The sequence below is a fragment of the Rhea pennata genome, chromosome 10 (genome assembly GCF_028389875.1).
Source record: "Rhea pennata isolate bPtePen1 chromosome 10, bPtePen1.pri, whole genome shotgun sequence".
NCBI lineage: Eukaryota > Metazoa > Chordata > Aves > Rheiformes > Rheidae > Rhea > Rhea pennata.
Window position 1 is genome coordinate 14,899,209 of NC_084672.1, and position 22,365 is coordinate 14,921,573.

General features: G+C 35.7%; 1 protein-coding gene across 5 annotated transcripts in view; it reads left to right on the forward strand.

The window, feature by feature from the left end:
- The window catches only part of UNC13C (unc-13 homolog C), a 246,277-nt gene that overhangs the window by 126,321 nt on the left and 97,591 nt on the right, over positions 1-22,365 (forward strand). For all 5 annotated transcript variants that reach the window (XM_062583737.1, XM_062583736.1, XM_062583738.1 and 2 more), the window contains 5 exons: positions 1,400-1,627; positions 4,354-4,495; positions 14,646-14,815; positions 16,677-16,792; positions 18,277-18,440. In XM_062583737.1, the coding sequence (XP_062439721.1) occupies positions 1,400-1,627; positions 4,354-4,495; positions 14,646-14,815; positions 16,677-16,792; positions 18,277-18,440 (820 nt within the window). The remainder of the gene's footprint in view (positions 1-1,399; positions 1,628-4,353; positions 4,496-14,645; positions 14,816-16,676; positions 16,793-18,276; positions 18,441-22,365) is intronic.

Consider the following 22,365-nt stretch of genomic DNA (forward strand, 5'->3'; position numbering starts at 1 on the left):
TCTGTATCTTTCTACTTCATAAGTAGAGTGGATCTCTTCCCTGAAACTCGTCCCTAGTCTGCAGCTGTTAAGAGCAGAGTCATGCAGATTCATATTAGTCTGAGTATGGTGAATTTGCAAAATTAGATTTTATAAGATTCTCATTCTCTCCAGCACCTTACTTGTGTCTGTTAGACACAGTATTCCGTGCAGAAATTCCCTGTATGTTTTCACTGCTAGAACTCCTGGAAAAACGTTCACATTAATCTTTTCAGCTGCAACCTGACTATAAGGTCATGGCTACTCTTTGGGGCACAGGACATGGAATAGTGGCTTAAATAGCCAGCAGAAGATTCCCCTGTCAGCGCAGAGTTTTGCGAAGCGCTCCTTCATATTCTCATGTTGTTTAAAGAAGAAGGGATGTATGGCTGGAATGCACTATGCTCTGATCTAGACTGAGGGTGTCAGTGTTGGATGTTGGTGTTATATATGTAACTTTGACAATTTGGGCAGCTGCAAGGTCCCAAACTAGTGCAAGTGTTTAAATCCAGTGACTGCTTAAGTTCAGTGAATTTATGTAATAATTAAGATTTCTTAACGAACACTGTTCCAGGAAGGAATTAAAAACTTTCCATGAGTGCAGGCAGCATCATCAAATGTTGAGATAAATCTGAAGGTTGTCAAAAAAAAACATCCAAAACCACTATGCCTATTTCTTTCCACTGTTCACCAGATTCCCATTGTGGGAGAGCATTGCAGGAGTTCGGGTTTAGTCTCCTAACTGTCAAACAAAAAATTCTCTGACAAACGAGGTGGAAACATTACTTGTTTTAAATACCTTTTCTCCTAACAATGTTTTTGTCCTAATGAACATATGTCCAGAAATTTCTTGGTTTCCCTTAAAATGACTGGTTTTGCTTTCTTGTATCATCCTACAAGGAAGGGAGAAAGAAATAAAAATATTATTATATCTTGCCAACTTAGAAAAAAAATTACATGAGGAATTATTTACATATGTATTATTGACTAACTAGAAATATGGGCAAAGGACAGCAGACAGCCAGATGCTGAACACTTTTACATACAGACAACTTCCTGGAAGAATCAGTGTTCCTAATTACGTGAGAAAAGTTGCTCATGCATTCTGATATTTTAATAGTAGTGATGTTTTACTGTTTAATAAATATCTCAAAGTATGACATGAAACTGTTTGGGCTTGATTGTTAGCCTGTCATATTAAGCTAAATCAATAGGTAATTTCAGGTTTCATCAAGAATTAATGTAAGATGGTTTGCATGATTCAGATGAAACACACATCTTGAGTACTGCATTACCAAGGTTTGACTGAAGGTTCTAGGGGGGAAAAACAACTAAGACACCAGTGTTTTAATGAATGTATTGACACTTTCTCTCATTTCAGGAGCTGCTGAGAAAAGCTCCAAACATGGTGCAGAAGATAAAACACAAAATATTATTAGTGCTATGAAGGAAAGAATGAAGATTAGAGAGAAAAATAGACCAGAGGTATTTGAAGTGATCCAGGAGATGTTTAATATTTCCAAAGAAGATTTTGTACTGTACACAAAAGCAGCAAAACAAAGTGTTTTAGATGGGACATCCAAGTGGTCAGCAAAAATAACAATCACAGGTAAATTTTATATTGAACTGTTTTCTGTAAGAGCTCTTTCCTTACCAGTCTGGTGGTTCTGAACTAAGATTAATTACAACTTGAACTGGAATTTTGTGTTAAATTGTAATTTGGTGCATCTGTAAATGATCTTGTAACATACTAACTGGAAGTGTTGTATATTACAACTGTTAGAAAAACCACCTTGTATTATACTGCTCCAGGGAGGAAGATGTGTAAATGTTCTTGCTGTGTCTTGTCTATCTCCTACTAGTACCTCCTGTGCTTGAGATTAACTTTTTGTCACTGTTGATCAGTTGGTTACAATTGGTGATCTCCTTTATGAAATTTTAATGACTGAAATGCTGAGACCACTGCAGCTCACAACTCTAGACGCCCACTGGTTTGAAAGTCCTCATTTGCACTTGTTGCTTGACTAAAGATGTGTTCTAGTTTAGTGATACTGAGTCGCAGGAAACACAACATGCACCAATCATATATGCTCAGGATTGCTGCTGATTATCATCAGCTTTCACATTAGGGTGATTGCTTTTAAAGATTCCCAGCTGTAGTTAAAAAAAAAAAAAAAACAAAGGATCTCTGCCTTCAATATTTAAATATTTGAATTCAAAACTCAGTGCAGAAAACTAAATAAAATTAAAAGCTCAACTGGCTACACAGGCCAACCCACATGTATATGATAGATGAGAAACAAATAGAGATTAAACTGCAAAACTAAAGAGTTGAAAGTCAGCGATGTGAAACATTAAAGGGCTCTGAGTTTGATTAGATTTTACATCTAAATTAGCCTCAACTTAGTTTTAATGTAATGAAAAATCAAAATCTCTACTGTATATTAAAAGTAAATTAAGTATTTCCTCTTTCTCTAGGATTTGTACTATTCCTCTTACAGAGGAAAGAAGATAAGCTTTAGGAACCCTTTCTAGTTTTTACTAATAAGCCTTAATTAAAGTAAGTGAAATAAAAGCTTCATTTCATAGTAAAAAGTAGTGTATACTCAAGCAATATGTTTTTCTCACTGCGTAATAGCAACTTGCTAAAGGGTATGTTTAATTTAATTCTCCACATCTGATGTTTCTCAAGTGCACCTAGAGAAGCTTTTCTAACTGACAAATGGAGAAGAGGCTGAACTATAGTCCTTTTAGATTTCATGTCAGTTTTTGGTGTAAATGCAAGGAGGGTCATTGAAAGCTGTACTTCTCATTTTCATTGCTGAAAAGCAGAGCTGCCTTTCAGGAGGAGGAGGAGAAAAACACTGTGCAAGTGAACTGTGATTAAATTAGTCTGTGAGAGTTTATAGGTGTGTAGTTATCTGTGCAAGGCTCTTAGTCCTCACTGAAGCCCTCTCGGCTATGAGGCAGGCTCTACGTGGGGCTGAAGGGTAGCAGGTATGCGCCAGGAGAAACCTAGCAGAAATCTGAGGTTGTAGGTCAGATGGATTAGGAAAAAGGGAGTCTAATGGACTTTGTGAAGCTCAAAGTAGTTTTCAGACTGTGGGACAAGCTTTGGGGAGATGAGGATATGTCAGATATCGGGGTGTGTTGAGGAAGATATTTAATTGGTATTCCTATTTTTATTTCTACTTCTAAAGGGTATTCAGGGCTGCTTCATATTCGGGCCTGTATTGCTGTTAACCATTCTGGAAGAGATTTTCTAAGCTGGCACCTAATTTTCTCTAAGTAAGGGAGAGATACTCCCTTCCTCTCTAAAAATTTCCCTTTGAGTTAGAGTGAAGAGGGAGGACAAAAGATGTTCTAAAAGTTGCAGAATTTTAACAGGAATGAGATGTGCAAAAATATAACAGAAATTTACATATATCATTAAAGTCAGCTGATATGACTGAATTCACACAGGGAGCAAATCTTCTAAGATGCCATTTCTTATGAAGGCATTTTTCTGAGCACACCGTGAGTGAGCTTCAGTATCCAAAATGATTGACAGTAGTAAATGTTAACTAAATGCTACCACTGAGATATTGTAAATAATATTTACAAAATAGTAAAACAAATGTCTGCTGATGTTAGCAGTTGCAACAAGCTGCAACTTGTTTGGGGTTTGATAGGCCTGAGTCTGACAGTCTTGTATTCTCCTGAATTCTCATGGAAAATCAAATTACATGTATTTATATTTGCCACAAAATGCATATACATTAACTAAAACCAGAATCATTAGCTGTCATAAGTGTTAACATATATACAATTAATGACAATTAATTTGAACTATTCCTGTCTACAGTAATATAGAAAGTGTTCTGAAAGTACCCATAGCTTGTCCCTCATGTGAGGAAGAAAAAACAGAGCCTGTTACCTGCTCAGGATATTCATGGTTATTTCCATAATCTGCAGTGCAGATTTTGGAATTTTTACCTGCTTTTCAGGGAATTGTAAGACTAGAGCTGAATTCTGCCATACAATTACATTGCCTGTTGTGCTGATTAAATCAAAATTTGAGTATCTGAATTATACATGGCAAGGAGAATACTTGTTTTGTGCTTTGTAGTGTATCTTTAAATTATTACTCTATTAAACTATGTATTTAGACTTTATACAGTCCAGAAAGGCAGTTGGAAAAACCTTGTCTATCTCTAAATTAGAAGAGTCTGGGAAAACTGACCCAGAAAATCTTATTTCAGGGCTTCATTTCCTGTTGCTTTTTTCACTGTCTCATTTATTTCTTGGCAATGAGGGCTACAAGGGCTAAAACACATTTCTCTGCTTTTGTTGCAGTGCTTTGTGCTCAGGGCTTACAAGCTAAGGACAAAACTGGTTCAAGTGACCCATATGTTACTGTGCAAGTTGGCAAAACCAAGCGGAGAACAAAGACTATTTTTGGAAATTTGAATCCAGTCTGGGATGAAAAATTTTATTTGTGAGTACAGAAGATGTTATTGTTTTTTGCTCTATAAATTTTATTTTTAGGTAACATAATACTACTGAGTGAAATAATAATTTAATTGAAAATATGTATTGTCTATACTACACATATTCATAGCGTATTAATTAGCAAGCTGTGATTGGAGAGAATATGGCAGTTTTGTTATGATTGCATCACATAACAGTCATGTAACTCATATCTATCGGGGAATCTATTGGTTGAGTCTTTTTAGTCTTATTTTATAGGGAACTTCAGTAGCAAGGTGTTCAAGACACCTTAGATGACAAAAGTTGATCTTAGATGCCAAAAGCAATGTGAACAGCTGCCTGTGGCTCAGAAACAGACCATGCAAGTTAAATATGCGATACTCCTATGTGAAGCTGGGGAATTTGATAGTACCTGCTATGCTTCAGGCTCTTGTAGCCTTCTGGACTGTTTGTACTGGATATTCAGCAAACCTTTCGAGGACTAAGAGTTGTCTAGAGATAAGAATAGATTCTTAGTAAATAACCAACTGAAGATCATCAAAGGAAGAATATATCTTTTCTTTAAATGTGTATTCTTTTTTTGTGTACAAGATAGCACTAAATAGGCAAGTGGATGCTCTTGTAATGAATATAATATAGATGGCAAGGGCTTTGATCTTTGTTGTTGTTGTTGTCACAAAGGAGATATCAGAGCAGTTTTTATTGTTTTAATGGGTGACGAGGCATTAGTGAGGAAGAATCTTACAGCTGTCTCCTTCCCTCTTCTGGTGGAATTGAGCATGGTGTCTAACGTGGACAAACGGACTGCATTCTTGCTTTTAGTTATGGGAGAGAGAGGTATTTTGGCTGTATAGTTTTCAGCTTTGTACAGACTTTCAGATCTATCGTTATTTTGTTCAGGTCTATCCATCACTATAATAAAACTCTACTCATTCTCTTCTTGTCTATTTTCAATAGTTGATTCAGATTGCTGAAATGTGGAAATCTGTGTTTTACCAGCAGTGTTGTGTAGCAGGCATACTTCTACAAATTGCCTTGCAGACTTTGTAGGAATCACATTTGCTGGGATCACCAATATTATGCAAGGACCTCAGGTGCCTAAAACTATATTATGCAGTTTTATAATCCAGAAGTCGCTCATGTAACTGATTATTTTATATCATTCGTTTTATCTATTTTAACTGTCACTAGGCCACCATATGGCTCTGGATAATAGGCTCTTTGGACATCTATTTTTCCTTTCAGTACGTGAAAGTATATGCTAATTGACTCAAGTTAGACTAATGAGAAGAATTTTTGAAGAATATGTTCACCACCTGGCTAAGATAAGGATCCTTGCTAAACTATTAGAACCTGCCTAATGTCTGACATTCTTGAAGATTACCTGGTGATATGCTGAAAATAATTATACCATTGCAGATCAGGAGGTGTAATCCGTCAATAGAGTATGCCTGGAAAGATTTACAATTGCTAAGGGAAATAAAAATTTCTATTTGTCCTAGCAAACTAGAATATTTCTGATTATTCTTACTGCTATGTATTTTAACAGTTAATATTGAGGAAAAAGTATCCTCTACCACCTCTGGACCCAAACACAATGAGTTAAAGTCTGCACATTGGTCAGAGAAGCCATTCAGCTGCTTCATTTTTCCAGTATTTTAAACTGTAGTTTCTTCTGAAAACAAAAAAACTGGCAGCTACTTCAGGCATCCAACTGGATGTTCTTTCCTTAATGTACCCATTAGACAGCAACAGTCACACAGTTTGATTTACGCTGCAATAAGGTGATTTGTGGATTGATTTAAACCATTACATATGAGAGGCAGCCATATTTAGGAAATAAATACAACAGAAGGACCTTACCGTAGTTCTTTACTACAGTCATTTTATACATTCTTGACCAACTAAGCTGAGTTATAAACAGTGTAAGTTTCAATGCAGCTGAAGATAACATGACTGATGATTATTTGAACAGTATTCTAATTTTCAATGGTATCTAAACACAGTCCTGTGAGAATTGTTGAAACAGCTTACAAATCGTTTTGTAAGGAGGAGTATCTAACAGAGAATTGTATTACACAAAACCTTTGGATAACAGAAATCTGCAAATTATTTTAGTGGATTTACCCATGCTAAAAATTCTTCAGTAAGCCAGTAAGTCTTACTAATAAAAATAACTGTATCCTATGGCTCCAACCCAAAATACATAGCAGAACACCTCTAGCAACCAATTAAAATGATAAATTGCTTGTTCAGCAATAGTAATTTTAATGTCATAGTACAACATGTTGCGTCAGAGTCTTCTTTCAAACTGATATGAGTACAAGTTAATTTTATGCAACCCCTTCTCTGTTGTGACAGACTTGAACTAATGCAGGTAAAATCAGAATTAATCTCATTCTAATTTGTCCTAAGGAAAATAATTATGATAAATGTATTTTAAAAATTTGTTTCAGTGACTGTTTTAAATCAAGGATTCTTTGTATTCCTTTTATTATAGCCCTCAAAGATAAAATATGAAGTAATGCATTTGAAGACACAAATACAATAATTCTTTCTGATTCTTGATTACTGGTGCTAAACTATTTCATTCTTGTTATTCTGTAAATTCCTGTACGTAACAGTCCGAATGGCTAAAATTATTTTGTCACTTTCGTATCTTGCCTCATTAAATTATTCTTCCTTTATACTACCCAATCATTTCAAGGCAATATCATATCCACCAATATTGGTTTTTCACCCTAGTTGTCAAATTTTGCTCTAGTGATTTTGAATAAAGAAGCGCATACAAAAAACAACCAGCATATGAAATGTCTTCTACATTTTGCTTTACATGCAGCCGTTTCATGATGAAGATCTTAATGAGAAGAAGGAAGCAAACAAAGCATTTTTTACTTCTACAGCATGCAGTAGCTCAACTTGTCTACTTGTTGTATTGATAGAAATAGCATTCTCTATACATACATTAGATATAAAAATGTAGAAAGAGGAAGAAAGTAAACTGGAATCCATTGTTACAGATAACATTCATTTTTTTTCTGGAGACTTTTAATGCCATAGAAACCTTAATTTTTTGATTGCTGAAGTTATAGCTAATAAAATTGCCTTGTATTACATACTCTTTTGATGAGAAATACAGAGATATTTACCTGACTGTTAACAATGTGGCTATACTTGATAGTCTTTTTAGGAAGAACATTGTCCTGTAGAGGAAATCCAATACAGCACTTCATCTAATAAATACATACAGTAGTAAGAGAGAATTCAAGGATATATTTGCGCCACAATTACCGTAGAAAGAATACTAGTAATAAGCATTGCTGACAATCCTAATTATACAATGCATTTTCAGTATCAGCCTTTTGCAAATTTCTGTCAGACACGTACCATACGTAACATCACAAGCCAAGACGTAGGAGCTGTCTAGGAGAGGAAAGGGATAAGTTAGTAGGAGTTGGAGAAGTTAAATTTTTCAGTTGATTGGAATACTGAAATTCATCTTGGAACGTATGCAGTTTGAATGCCAAGCTCCAGGAAAGTTGTAGACAAACTGACCAAGAAAATGAACAGGAATGACCGGAGACCATGACCTGCAACCAAAAAGTTATTCTGTCCAGTCTAGAGAAAAGACAAGTTGCAGAGGCAAGGATATGTCTTCAAATACATCTTTACTCCTGCAAGAAGGAAAGGAATAATCCGTTTTCCATGATTATTGTTAGTAGAACAAGAAGTAATGGGCACAAATTCCAGTTGAATTTAAATCAGACCTTTGAAGTTTGCTACTAGTGATGCTACTGAAGTACAGGAATAGATTCCCTGGGAGATTATATAATTTCTGTCACTGAACCCTTAAGTACAGGATGAACAGACTTCTCAGAGAAATGCCATAGGTATATCTCATTTTGCCTGGTAGCAAGGACAATAAATAAGCGTGAGGGTAATGATAGAAATAAATGGCCCCTTGAGCTTCATTCTACTACTGTTTTCTATGATTCTGCAGTTTCTTTAGGCTTTTAGGACCAAAACTGTTATCACCTTTCTTTACCCATCTAAACCGTACGATGTCCAAGGTACTTTAGCATAAATGAATAAAACCGAGCAAAGATTTAGAAAGGTACAACCCTTGGGTTGAAAATACACATTGTGTTACACAAAGTTTACTTCTTATGCATTGTTTCTAAGAGTGCTCACAAAAAAAAAAAAAAAAAAAAAAAAAAAAAAAAAAAAAAAAACAGTGGTCTGACCTTTACTGAGAACTTTTAATCACTGTTACATTTGGAAATAAATTTTTACATGCATAGTTCATGCAGCCAAGTGGCACCTTTATTATTATCTGCTTTCCGGTTGCATCAGTGTTGACTCACTACTGAAGGACTATAACACAAGCACAAAATGTTTTCTCACAAATGGAGCAAGCATCCCGTTAGTAAGTGGAACACATCTTGGGTATACTTGTGGTGTAAGTAAAGGTCTGCAACCAAGGCACTTCATGCTGTGCAATATCCATCTAAAATAACAGTATGAATAATAAGAAAGCATCCCTCTTCTTAGTGTCTTAAAATGGTACATTTCTAATACTGGGTTTACATGACGTCTTTCTGAGTATATGCAAAAAAAAAATAAGGTGCTTTTGTATCAGGCTAAGGAGAAAAATAAACTAGCGAACAAAGAAATTGAAAACATAGCAAAGAACAAACATTGTGTACTTCAATTACAGAAGACCACAGTGATCCTTCAGCAAGCGCTCTTTTGTGGGCAGGCTGACAGTCTTCAGCCAAAGTAATCTATTAGATAGAAGTGAAAAGTTTGTGTCAGATCTTCAGATTTGTCCATGAACAACTGGAGCGGCTTTTCTGGAACTCTGGCAAGTTGTGTTTGATGCTCTACCAAAGTCTGGGTTTGATATTTCAAGTGACATCTAGCAAGTTATGTAGATGAATATTACTCGGTCTTGGAAAGCCTAGTTGGAGAAGAGGGAGAATATTTATGCAACAAACTCTTCTCAGAATTCTTTACTATTATTTTGATAGACAATCGTGAGAACAAAATTCCATGTTGATGCCTCAGAGGAATGAAATAGAATCATAGAATCAGTAAGGTTGGAAGGGACCAATCTTACTGATCATCATGGAAGGCGGAGATCATCTAGTCCAACCCCCCTGCTCAGCAGGGTCACCTAGAGCATGTTAGACAGGGTTGCATCCAGGCGGGCCTTGAACATCTCCAGAGAAGGAGACTCCACAACCTCTCTGGGCAGCCTGTGCCAGTGCTCTGTCACTCTCACAGTGAAGAAATTCCCCCTCATGTACTAGGCTTGTCTCTCTTTTTGGATGTCATAAAAACCTGAGTGTTACCACAGCTGAAGTTGCACTTTGTCTTAGGACATGGGAAAATTTGCAATTCAGCAGATTGTCACCCATTAACTGGAAGATGGTATCTAGATGTAATCATGTTTTTAGCATGCTCCACGTTCAACTAAAATTGTGTTAGTTAATTATCTTACTGGTGAGATAAAAGATCACAGGTTTGATTAATTCCTTACAAGCCGTACGCACAGATCATCATCATGATGATCTTCCTTCCTCAGCCCCTGACCTTATTGATTCACTTTCCATTCTGTTAAGATATGTGTATTAAAACTTTAAAGCAGCCTATGAACAAACATAAATTAAAATTATGCTAGATAGTTGAGAAATTTTAAAGAGGACAGCTACTTAGCTATCAGACACTGGTATTTCTGTTCTCTTCCTAGTCCTTTGGATTAATCATCATTACACAGTTAGATTTCCACTATATTTTAGGTTTATCCTTATTTTGTTTTTGCCTGCAAATATTTTTCATAACAAATTTAAAAATGAACCACTACTTAGAATATTATTTGTTTTAAATAGTAAGAGATTATAGAAGCAAATTATAAGGCCCAGGTTCTACTACAGAAACTGCAGTGGCAGTGGACTTGAGCTGAGAACCTTTGTCTGATTATCAGAAGGCAAAGAGGAAAACAACTCCACATTGATTTGCAGATTAGCTATTTAAATAAATAAATACACTGAAGCAAGACTGAGAACAAGACTAGGACTACTGGAGACAAGGACAGTTAAACCATTTGGAACTCTAGAGTATTTTCTAAGGTAACAGTGCTCATATTGGTAAGAAAATAATTACATTAAGCAGTTTGTATTTTATCTGTTTTTCTTTAGTGTGTATGCATATAAGTTAATCTGAGATAAGTGATATACTAATCTCTTGCCAATATCATAGTAATATTGAACCCTCAGCATTTTTACATTAACAGCTTTCCGGTAAGTGACTTGATGCAGTGGTTAGAAGCATTTGGTACCAGTTAGAAGAACAAATTGTGAAAGAGCACTCTGATAAGTGAAACCTTCAGAGTAGTCTCCACTGACTTTTTTAAAAACTGGCAATAATCAATAATAAAAATGATAAAGCATACTGCCTGAGGATATTTGCTTGAATAAGTTGCTGAGTGTTCAAGGAGTGCAATACTAGCTGTAAACAAACTTGCCTCTATCTTTTATGATGGGAGAGATTTTGTTCCATTTCTTTGGAGCTTTGGTTAAAAGCAATGTGTGTTTGATTTTTACTCGTTTGTGGAATGATTGGCTAAATATCAATTTAGGAAGCAAAAACAAATTGATAAGCTCCAAAAAATGCAAAACTGGAAATGAGCCAACAGATATAGTAAAGGCTTCATCAGGCTTGTTTTCTGTATGTCTCAACCACAGTCTAAATTCGTCTGCTGACTCCAGAATTTTGCTAAGAAATAGTGTATTTTATTGTTGTATAAACAATCACTGCTTAGAGTAGAGGAAAAATACCCCTAAATCTAGCCTGGCTCTTTAGAGTAGACAGATTTGTTGGAGGATATGAGAAGTTTTACTAAAGACTACAAGATAAGCAGACTGTTACAAGCAATGTACTTTTTTTGACAGAATGAAGGTTTTGTGTTTGTACATTGTTTACTAGCTTTTTAATTCATTAGCAATTATTTCTTTACTGAAGATAAAATAATATCAGTTACTCATTATTTTAAGACTGAGTGCAAATCTCTTAGATAAGGAGTAAAGTCAGGTTGAGACAGGTAGCTAATATGAAGTTTATATGTAGGTATTATAATAAAGATAATTTATTATTACTTGTTATTGTTCTAGTCATTAAAATAAAAGCAGCAATACTATGAGGATTCGTGTCCATGCAGCATTCTGTAAAAGCAGAAGTGCTGTAATATCATCAAATAGTTGATAAATTATTAAAACAATCTGCACTGTGTAGCCCATCAGTGTACTGCAGCTTTTTTAGCTTTCAGAAGCTTGAATGTCTGAGTGCTAAAGAACAATTCACTTCTCACCTTCCTGTATTACGCATTAGTTCACGTTTCTGTCATCTTACTGAGTGTAAAAAGTGGAATGGCTAGAAAAGGAACACTTTGAAAGTGGCATATATTATCTTTGCCTTGATTTTCCTGGACAATATAAGAAGAACTGGGAATCCCACCCCATGATCTTTGAAAAGCTGCAAAGCTTCTGCGCAGATGTTAACTTCAGTGACTAAAGCGAATGTGCAGTACATTATGTTTTGCTCTTTATGAGAGGTTGGATGATTAAGTAGAATCATGCAGAGGCAGCTCTAACGTAGCTGTAATGTAACAGTAACCTTATTTGTGAATCTCCCTGCAGTCTCATTGCCTCAAAACAGCCCTGTAGAAATCAATGTTTGTCCATCTTCTCCTTTCTTGCACCACAAGTCTATACCAGATTGAGAGTTTTGCATGGGAACATTACAAATGTGTAGAAGCAGAGCTAATTCAACCCTAAAGGTTTAGAATGATGATGAACATGTCAGTAAAACCATGGATAGTGATGTATCACCATGTCTCACTGACTTGAGATTAAAGGAGAAAAAGATGTGGGAGAAACAGAGGAGGAGGTTAGGGAAAAGAGTAGTGGTTCTAACCATCTGAACAAATATTTATTAATCAGCTAAATGTGTGTCGGAGGGAAATCCGTATTGTCTCAGGAGAATAAGATATCTTATTTACATTGCGTTATCATTTAACAACTTCCATGCAGCATCTCCTCAAGAATCAAAGCAGGAACAAGATTTGTACTAATAGCACAGGTGTGGTGATGAGGGTCACATAAATGCCTCCGCAGTGGTGAATTTCCTTATACCATTGTAGAAATTCTCTGTTTAATATTTATGTTGGCTGCATAGCTAAATGCAATTCAGGACTTTAGCAATGTTAAGCAGTAATTCAGGGCTGCACATTAGGAAAATAATTCTGGAGGTTTAGCCTAGCTTCTTAAGATGGAGATGATGGAGGTGTTTATTTGATCCATCTGTGTCTGTGTCTGCCTATTTCTTGTATGTCCTTGTTAATAACTTCTGAATTTTGTGATCTGCTAGAGAAATTTCACAGAGTGCTTAGTACTGTGTCTGCCGTATTCTGTGAAAATTGATGGTCAGATAGAATGAGATCCTAGTAGTGCCCTCAGTATCAGCTCACCTTATTATAAGCATCAGGGAGGCTATATGAAGAACTAATTTATGAAAATCACAGTTGAGAGAGAAGATTCATTCTGTAATTACTGTTTGTTAGATATTAAGGAAGCCAGGCATAAGACAAAAGGAAATCAGACTTCATTAGTTTTGCTAATAACAGAACAATGTGTATGTTAGTTAGGGCGATATCTACGATGTTAAAAATTTGGAATACAGGCAGACACGAGCATTTCTGTGATATGTGATGATGCCACAATGAGGCAGAGTAAAAAGATGTGCATGCCATTTTTAGTGGCCGATTGGCCCATCAGTAGTAATAACATTTAAAGCACTTCATACTTCCAAAGCCCATTACCACTGCTAATTAATTCTTAGAACCCTTGAGGGGGTGCCAGTTGAGAGATAAGTAATAGTAGTATCATTTTAACGCTGGAACCATTGAGACAGATCAACAAACAGTGATAGCGCTTAGAATAGAATTCAGGTTAAGCCTCTTGATCCTGTCTAAGACCATGCTGAAGATGAAATGCTGCTGCTACACTAAAGAGCCATATTTAAGGATAACTAGAAATTGATAGCATTTAAAATATTTTTGTAGTGTTACTGTAGTGCAGTACAGATGCAATAGCATTAGTGTGTCAGTGCTTGTAACTGATACTGGGTCTGTACCCGGTATTAAATGTTAACAGAAAATCTTTTGTTACTACAGATTTCTGTAGTTAGTCTTAAGATGCGCCGATGATGTCATCAAAAGTCAACATCAAGCAACAGTAGACTTTCCTCATAGTACTGTTAAGAATAAAAAATAGCAATGAATTTCATTGCTGTTTCTGTGGAAATATATACAGGAAGAAAATGGGGGCAGAAACTTTTCTCCACTGGGAACTCAGGAGACTGAAACTGCCTTCCTCTCTCGTAAGTCCAGTAGATCCTCAAATCCACTCAACTCAGTTTAAGGAGCCACTTAAATTCGCAAGGAATTCTTTAATACTCTGCAGTCTGTTATTGCTCCTTCGCACCAGAGAAAGGAAGGACTTAGAGAAAAGTGACATACCTCTTGGAGAAATAAGTTACTTATTTCCTAGGTTTCTTTGATTGCCTGCCTTGCCTTGCTGTGAGCTTCAGGCATACTTGTTCAGATCTGTCATTGCCTATTCAAAACCTTCCTGCCACATAGTGAAAATATTAAGATTTTCTCAGATCTTGTGTTTCAGCAATTTTTAAGGTCTACTACAGTTTTTATATGGTCTACTATAAGTACCGTATAACATTCCTAAATAAGTAAATCTGATCTGATTATATATTTTCTAAGATACTTGTTAATGTCATAGGGAAGTGCATGTTTTAAGTTAACTTATGCTTTCAATGAGAAGTTCATGATACTTCTAAATACAATCAATATGTATATACAGTTCAATCATGGTAATTTCTGTACTTCTGTATAGTAACTGTAGTCCTATTCCCATTGACATGGTATTGCCTTCTATTCCACTGGATGTGGCAAGTGTTGGTCTCATGACACTTGAAGTAGTTAAGCAAGGGTACTGAAAGAAAGGCGCATGAATTAAACAGCAGTACCCTTGTACGTAGCTTATGCATGCCTCATAGTTTGTATTTTATTATTATTTTTACAGTGAATGCCATAACTCTACAGATAGAATAAAAGTGAGAGTCTGGGATGAAGATGATGATATCAAATCCAGAGTAAAACAACATTTCAAAAAGGAATCAGATGACTTCCTTGGGCAAACAATCATTGAAGTAAGAACACTGAGTGGAGAAATGGATGTATGGTATAATTTAGGTATGGTTCATGTTGATTTTTTTTTTAACAAAGGTAGATAGAACCTTAACATCTGTAGAGGTGGGATCTCAAAATAGGTAGCTCTTACACCAATGTAATAAACTCTCATAAAGTAAACCTGTTCAGTTTTTTAAATTTTAAGTGTTACAAGTTGATCAGAAAATGAAAGATACTTACTTGCTTTTGATACCTATTTGTTACAGTTACAGAGTAGACTAGTCACAACAATACCAAAGACAAATATTTATTTTAACTAAAAAATTATGTAAGAAAACCCAACACTTCAAGATAGTTGATTCACACTAGCATTCTATGGGAAGTCGAGCTTCAGGGATAACTAGAAAGATCTAGCTAATACTTTGCTTCATTGTGCATGTTCATATATCACTCATTTTTTAATTATTTGTATATCATTCTTGGTCTCATCATTTCTGTTTTGTACTGTTTTTACATTTGTGGAACTTCATGAAATTTGTTAGACTGAGTTTTCTGTTCTATACAGATGAAATGTGTTTAGGTGTACCATCATAAATTGAAGGCAGTCTGCTGAAGCTCAGAATGCTGTCTTCCTTAATGACTGGAGTTTCAAGTCCAGTGAGGTCTTAAAAAGCATTGCTCTTTGAACCAAAATCAACTCAATAAAAACAGAGCACAGAATATTTTATATATATATATAAATCTAAACCTGCAACTTCTCTTTCATACTAAAAATCTGTTTGTGTGTACTATATGTTCTGGAGTAGCTCTTTGAAAGTTAATCTCCTATATTTACGAATAAAAATTCAACAGTAGCATTTTTATCTAGATTGCATGCTCTATAAAACATTTCAGGTGAATTATGTAGTATAATTTTCTGAAATGGTAAAGCATTCATTTCCTGAGCAACAAGTCTTTGTTTCCCTATCTAGTGTTTCATTAGCCGCTGTACTATATAGATGTGGTAGTCTTGATTTCTTATTAAAAAGGAAAAGAAAGACATGTTGTATTTCCTATTTATAATGAGAATTTATGAGGATTTTTAGAAATGAAACTGAGAATGTTAATGACCAAGTCACCTTGTTCTAAAAAAAGTAAATAGCTCATGATAATTTTACGTTTTAAAAAGAACAGTATGTTTTATTCTGATTCATATACGTATTGACCCAAATGCGATATTTCAAATCACGTGGAGGAAAGAGGAGTGAAATATTCAGAAAGAAATAAATCAGATCTATAAAATGATAATTCTGATTAATTATACTGTTAATTCATATCGTAGCACTTTGTGAAGGAATTACAAAAATTGTAACATCTGTTGAGTCAGATTATCCTGCTTGAATGGAAAGGAAAAGTAAAAGTTGGAGTCAAAGCACATCAGTAACCTCCACAAGGAATGACAGCAACTAAACAGGCTAATACAGATACCTTAGAACACAGTTCTCCAGTTCTGCTGTAAGATTCAGCCTAGCTCTAGAATCAGATTCTGCTGAAAACATTCTGAGTTTCTCTCAGACATAGTGATTCAGGCTGTTGCTAATGTCAACATAACTAAATAAAAATGTCAATAATGAAAATAATAATTATTAGTATAGATACCAAATAGAAAACTGAGATAATTTTTATTACAAAGGGAAGAGTATTGCATAAAGTTTTGTGCAACTTGTTTTGAATTTGGGGATATTCAGTGAAAAAGATTCTTTACTTCATAGCTAAATGTTCTGCTTCTTGGCCATGTGAGGTATTAAATTTCTCTTCTGCTCATCAGCTGGACTTTCTGGCTTTAAAAACCATTCTTACTGATCTAGAATGATTATGGAAGCTTTTCATATGACAAAAATGTATTCTTGGTAGTTACTAATATGTTTATTTTTCTGCTCTTCAGAAAAGCGGACGGATAAATCAGCCGTCTCTGGTGCCATTAGATTGAAAATCAATGTTGAAATAAAAGGAGAGGAGAAAGTTGCTCCTTACCATGTGCAGTACACCTGTTTACACGAGGTACGTTGGAGTAGTTAAGGCACGCTACGTACAAATTATTATTCAGTGGTTCTATAGATATGCACAAAAGACTGGAAAAAAATAGAACAGTAATACCAGTAGTTTTGCTGCAGCATATTTTTCAGGCTAGATTTATTTTAGGTTTCCCATTTTGTATCTCTGATAGCATACGAATGTTCAGAATCAAAGAAAGAGGGAATGATGTAAAACCAACAGATTTTCCCTGTCAAAAGGAGTCAGAAAAAAAGAGAAGGTGGAGTGAGTTTTTTTAAGTCCTCCCCCTAAAGTTTTTGTTTCAGCATTTCGATGCTCCATGCATGCTTGCTAATATTAAGGAGATATTACTATTTACGTGTATTTCAGAGGTATAGCTATTAACTGAAGGTGAGCGCTTTCCTCATACAGTAATCCATATATTAGAGAAAAATGAGGAGAAGCACAGACATACAAAAATTAAGTCTCCTATCATCTAATTTGGTTGTGCCCACAATTAAAAAATCATGAGTAGTAAACCTGAGTGTGTCTTTCAAAAGATTTTCTTGGTACTTAATTCCTCTCCCCTCAAACAATGGTACACACTGAAGTTCTATTCCAAATATACAAGTGTTTTAGAAAACTGGTAGATAATACGTAGGTTGTTAAAGTTCAGTACTAGCATGTATCCACAAAATTATACTCAGTGGTCAAATTTTGTAAACTTGAGTGTTCAGGGCATTTGTGTTCAAATATACTACTTGACCTGGTATTGTAAAGGTTGTGATCAGGACACTTGAAGTAAATAGTAAAATCCTATTGCTTTAGCATCGTCCAGTAAATATTTACAGGACTAATTACCCAGTTGAAATTATTTGCTAGTTTGCTTTTGTCACTGAAAACAGGCAAAAATAAAGTTCGTTGCCCAGCTTGTAAATATGTGTGGAGCTAGGTAATCTGAAAAGCATTCTATGCCGTTACATTCAAATTAAACATTAGGTTTGATTTGAAGGCTGCTAAACCTAAGCTTTATAATACGACTTTCATTATTTGAGAGCCTACTGCAATATTTATAATAGTTTTCCTGAAAAGTACTGTTTTTAGATCATGTATTTGAGATATATTGGTCACAGATCCAATTCAAGTTGAAGAACTATTCAGTGAGCATTGTAACATCATGATTTCATTCATTAGCAAGGGCATATAAGACAAGAGAAAGTTCCTGCTCTCTTTTATATTGCAGTCTCTCAATGCTGCTCAGCTGAGGTACTCTTATGTCAAGGAGATAAAATGCTGAAACACAAAACTTACCCTATCAGAATTTCATTACCAAAAAAATGTTGAAAGCTTTGGGTTTTTCATCTATCAAATGATGGGTAGTTGGATCTAGTCTTCAGAAAAATAAACAAAATTTGAAATTAATGAACATATCAAGGCTACTATATAGAATATACTTTCAGAACGCCACTTAAAATTTGAAATTTCCTGTTTGAAAAATTTCTTACATTTAGAATCTGTTCCATTACTTGACGGAAGTTAAATCTAATGGTGTTGTAAAAATCCCTGAAGTGAGAGGTGATGAAGCCTGGAAGGTATACTTTGAAGATGCAGCACAAGAAATTGTAGATGAATTTGCGATGCGTTATGGAATTGAATATATTTATCAAGCTATGACGTAAGTATTATCATGTCTGTTTTTTTACACTACTGTCAGAACGTGGTTGAGAGAAGTGATGAGTTTCAAGCTTCCATGCTTTTAGTCTCCATTCCACTCTCATTCCTGTTTTAAAATTCTTACTCACTTCTATGGCCCTCTGATATTCTCAGCTGCAGTGGCATTAAGCATCTTATAAGCATTTTGTAAGCTATTATTGGTAATGCGTTTCTTAATCCTTATGACTGTGATATGTGGCAAGGATTGGAAAGACTTCCACTGTTGAAGATGACATTGAGATCAAACACTGGACCACTGTTTCACAAGCAGAAATAATTATAGGACACTAGCAAAGGCTATAGTAACAGAATCGCAGAATGGTTGAGTTGAAAGGGATCTCTGGAGATCTTCTAGTCCAACCTCTCTGCTCAAGCAGGGTCACCTGGAGCATGTTAGACAGGATTGGGTCCAGACGGGTTTTGAATATCTCTGGAGAAAGAGACTTCACAACCTCTCTGGGCAGCCTGTGCCAGTGCTCTGTCACTCTCACAGTAAAGTTCTTCCTCAGACTGTTGCCTCTTGTCCTGTCACATGGCACCACTGAAAAGAGTTTAGCCCCATCCTCTTAACAACCCCCTTAAGGTATTTGTATTTGTATAATTGGTAAGATCTCCTCTCAGTCTTCTCTGTACTAGGCAGGCCCAACTCTCACGACCTCTCTTGTAAGAGAGATGCTCCAGTCCTCTTAATCATCTTTGTAGGCCTACACTAGACTCTCTGCTGTAGTTCCATGTCTCTCTCGTATTGAAGAGACAAGAACTGGACCCAGCATTCCCGGTGTGGCCTCCCCAGGGCTAAGTAGAGGGGCAGGATCACCTACCTTGACTGCCTTGACTGTTGCTGGCAACAGTCTTCCTAATGCACCTCAGGATATCATTGGCCTTCTTGGCTACAAGAGCACATTGCTGGCTCATGGTCAGCTTGTCCACCAGCACTCCCAGGTCCTTCTCTGCAGAGCTGCTTTCCAGCAGGTCAGCCCCAGTCTGTACTGGTGCATGGGGTTATTTCTCCCTAGGTGCAGGACCCTGCACCTGCCTTTGTTGAACTTCATGAGGTTCCTCTCAACTCAATTCTTCAGTCTGTCCAGATCTCTCTGAGTGGCAGCACAGCCTTTTGATGCATCAGCCCCTCCTCCCAGGTTGGTATCATCAGCAAACTTGCTGAGGAGACACTCTGTTTCTTCATCCCGGTCATTGATGAATAAGTTGAACGAGACTGGCTCAAAACCTTCCATGGTATATGTAAATAAACCATTTTTAATGGTATTGGAACCTATTAATACATTGTTGATATTGGAGTAGTTGTCTGATCACTTTAGAGCATAGTACCACAGGGTTTAGCTGCCTGACAACCCTGCAATTCCTGGCAACCTGGCAATTCCATACAAGAACTAGTCATATACTCTTAATTTGACCAGTGAAAAGTTTGCCCATGAGGAGGATTGTATTCTGCTCCTGTTGCACCCTTAGGAAAGCAAAGAAATCCGTCTGAGTTCACTGTCACTGTAGAAAGCTGATGTTACGAAATTTTTAATTGGAACATGTATCTTGTTTCCTCTGTTTTTTTACAACACATCCTAAAAACAAATTATCTTACTTATATAGCATGAAGGCACATAAACACCAAAGGTTTATTTACTGCAGGTTATAATGACACCATCTGTTACTGCAATGAGCATGTCTTCTGCTTTATGCAGCTCATTATGAATTATTGTGTTGTATATCTTCTAGAAAGGTAGAAGGGTATATTTGTAAAATATATTTGTTTGGTGCTTTTCCTCTAAGGACCTTAAGTAACATTACAGAGAAGAATTAATTACATTTGACAGTTCCCTTGTGTTATTGTGTATCCATACTTACATGTGGAGAAACATAAGCATTGACTTTTGTGAATAGAACTTGGAATTTCTAAATTTCTGTTCTTTAACTGCTAGTGTTTGTTTTTTTCTTGTTTAGCTTCCAATTCACTGTGTATATCTTTACATCTTGATTAAAAATAATAAACTCAAAATAGTTTTACCATGATGTTAATCACTAAAGTGATAGAGTAGTTCCTGCTGTCTATGCTCAAATTAATTCAGAGTCGTATGTGAGATGAATCCTTAAGAGCTATTAAGGTGAACACAGAGTCGTTCTTGCTGAAGAAGTAAAGCAGGACTGATTTAACATCAGTGTTTCCTTTTAACAATGCCCTAAGTGTATGTTATTTCAGTAGAGTGTGGCTGTGCTTCTGATGGAGAAACTCAATGGGAAGATGTTGTTGAATTTTCCTTCAGTTTAATCTTTTGGTGATTGTGTGAAAAATTATTGGAAAATTTCAGAGTACGATTTTTTTTTTCCTGGAGAATGTTTAAAACTGATTTTTTAAATTTGAGTGTAGCAAAAGTCAACATTGAAAATAGCAATATAATTGAGATCTGAGTATTTAAAAGCTTTTTCATTCAGAAGAGTTGAAAGAAATGGACAATTTAGTTTATCATATAAAGATGACACTTTATATTGGTAAATAACAACATACAGGTACTCATGAAAAGAAAGTAAATTTAGCCTGAATATCTAACATGGAGCTGGGCCAATACTTTACTACATTTTTCAGGAATCTATACTCAAAAAATCTAATTCATTTTAAACTGAATGAGATACGTTGCCTTGTCTTCTTTTTGTTCTCGCTTTCTTCTGTATCTTTTACATCGCATTCCTGTACTGTTGATGACTACAGGTCAGGCATTTGAAGGCAAGTGCAGTAGGAAAGTGAATTCGATATTGGTTGTCACAAGTAATCATTTCATTGGTTCATTGGAAGATTTCATTGCCCCCATACTCATGTTCATTTGCATTTTAAAATGTTGCATGTTGATAATGAGCAATCTGTAATTCAGGGGTAGGCCACATATTTCTTGTTTAAGGTAGCTGAGAATAAAATCCATAGCAAATATGGTCTTATTTAATGTGTAAAATATTTGAATAAGAAAGGAACCGTATTGATACATATTGTACAGACATGTGTCTCAGTGCATTCAGACTACGGAGAGAAGAGTAGTGAAGACACTGTGGATCTGTCATGGGGAGTTTTCTTTTGGACTATTATCAATTGACTTTATTTGTCTTTATGAAATCATCTTTCTCCTGAAGTACCTTTAAGAGTTAGGAGAAAAATTACAGCTTTTTGATTTGGAAAATTGAATAATCAGATCTTATGTGGTAATGATGTCTTCCTATGAAAAGAAAAGCAATTTTCTAATACAGAACAGAGAGAGAATTTGACTATAATCGCTTGGCCCAAAGGAGCACTGTGTGTAAGCACTTTCTGCTCAAATATCTAGTTGCAGAACCTTTCTATTTCATGTCTCATGGTGAGAACTGTAAATTAAAATGTATGTAGGTAGGAACGCACAAGCAACTGTGATTTCATAGGCATTTGCCAAGGTCCCAGAGAGCATCCACATACTTCTCGTACACTGTCTTAAGTTTGTGCGAGTTTTAAGGTTTTGCTAATGAGCTACTCTTTTTGTCTTATTGCAGGTTTTAAAATTCGCAACTGTTTGCGGTTTAAAAACATCTATTGTATAATATGTCAACGCCACTTAATGTTAGATGGGCTTGACCCTTCTTGGTGTGGATAGGCAGCATATGCTGGAGTAGCGCATATGCCTTTCTGCATTTCTGAATACAACTTAAAGCTAAACAAGCCTTCCTAAAGTAGTATTACCTAAAACAACCTGTCATTCTGTTCTACTGTGATGATGAATAATCCTACTCATCAATTATTTCAAGTTCATGCTGGTGGCTGTGTCAGCTATGATCCTTCCAGTAGGTCCTGATGATTTGATGCTGTCTCTCAAAATAGTATTTATTTAGTTAGTTATATCCATTCCTTCAGAGCACAG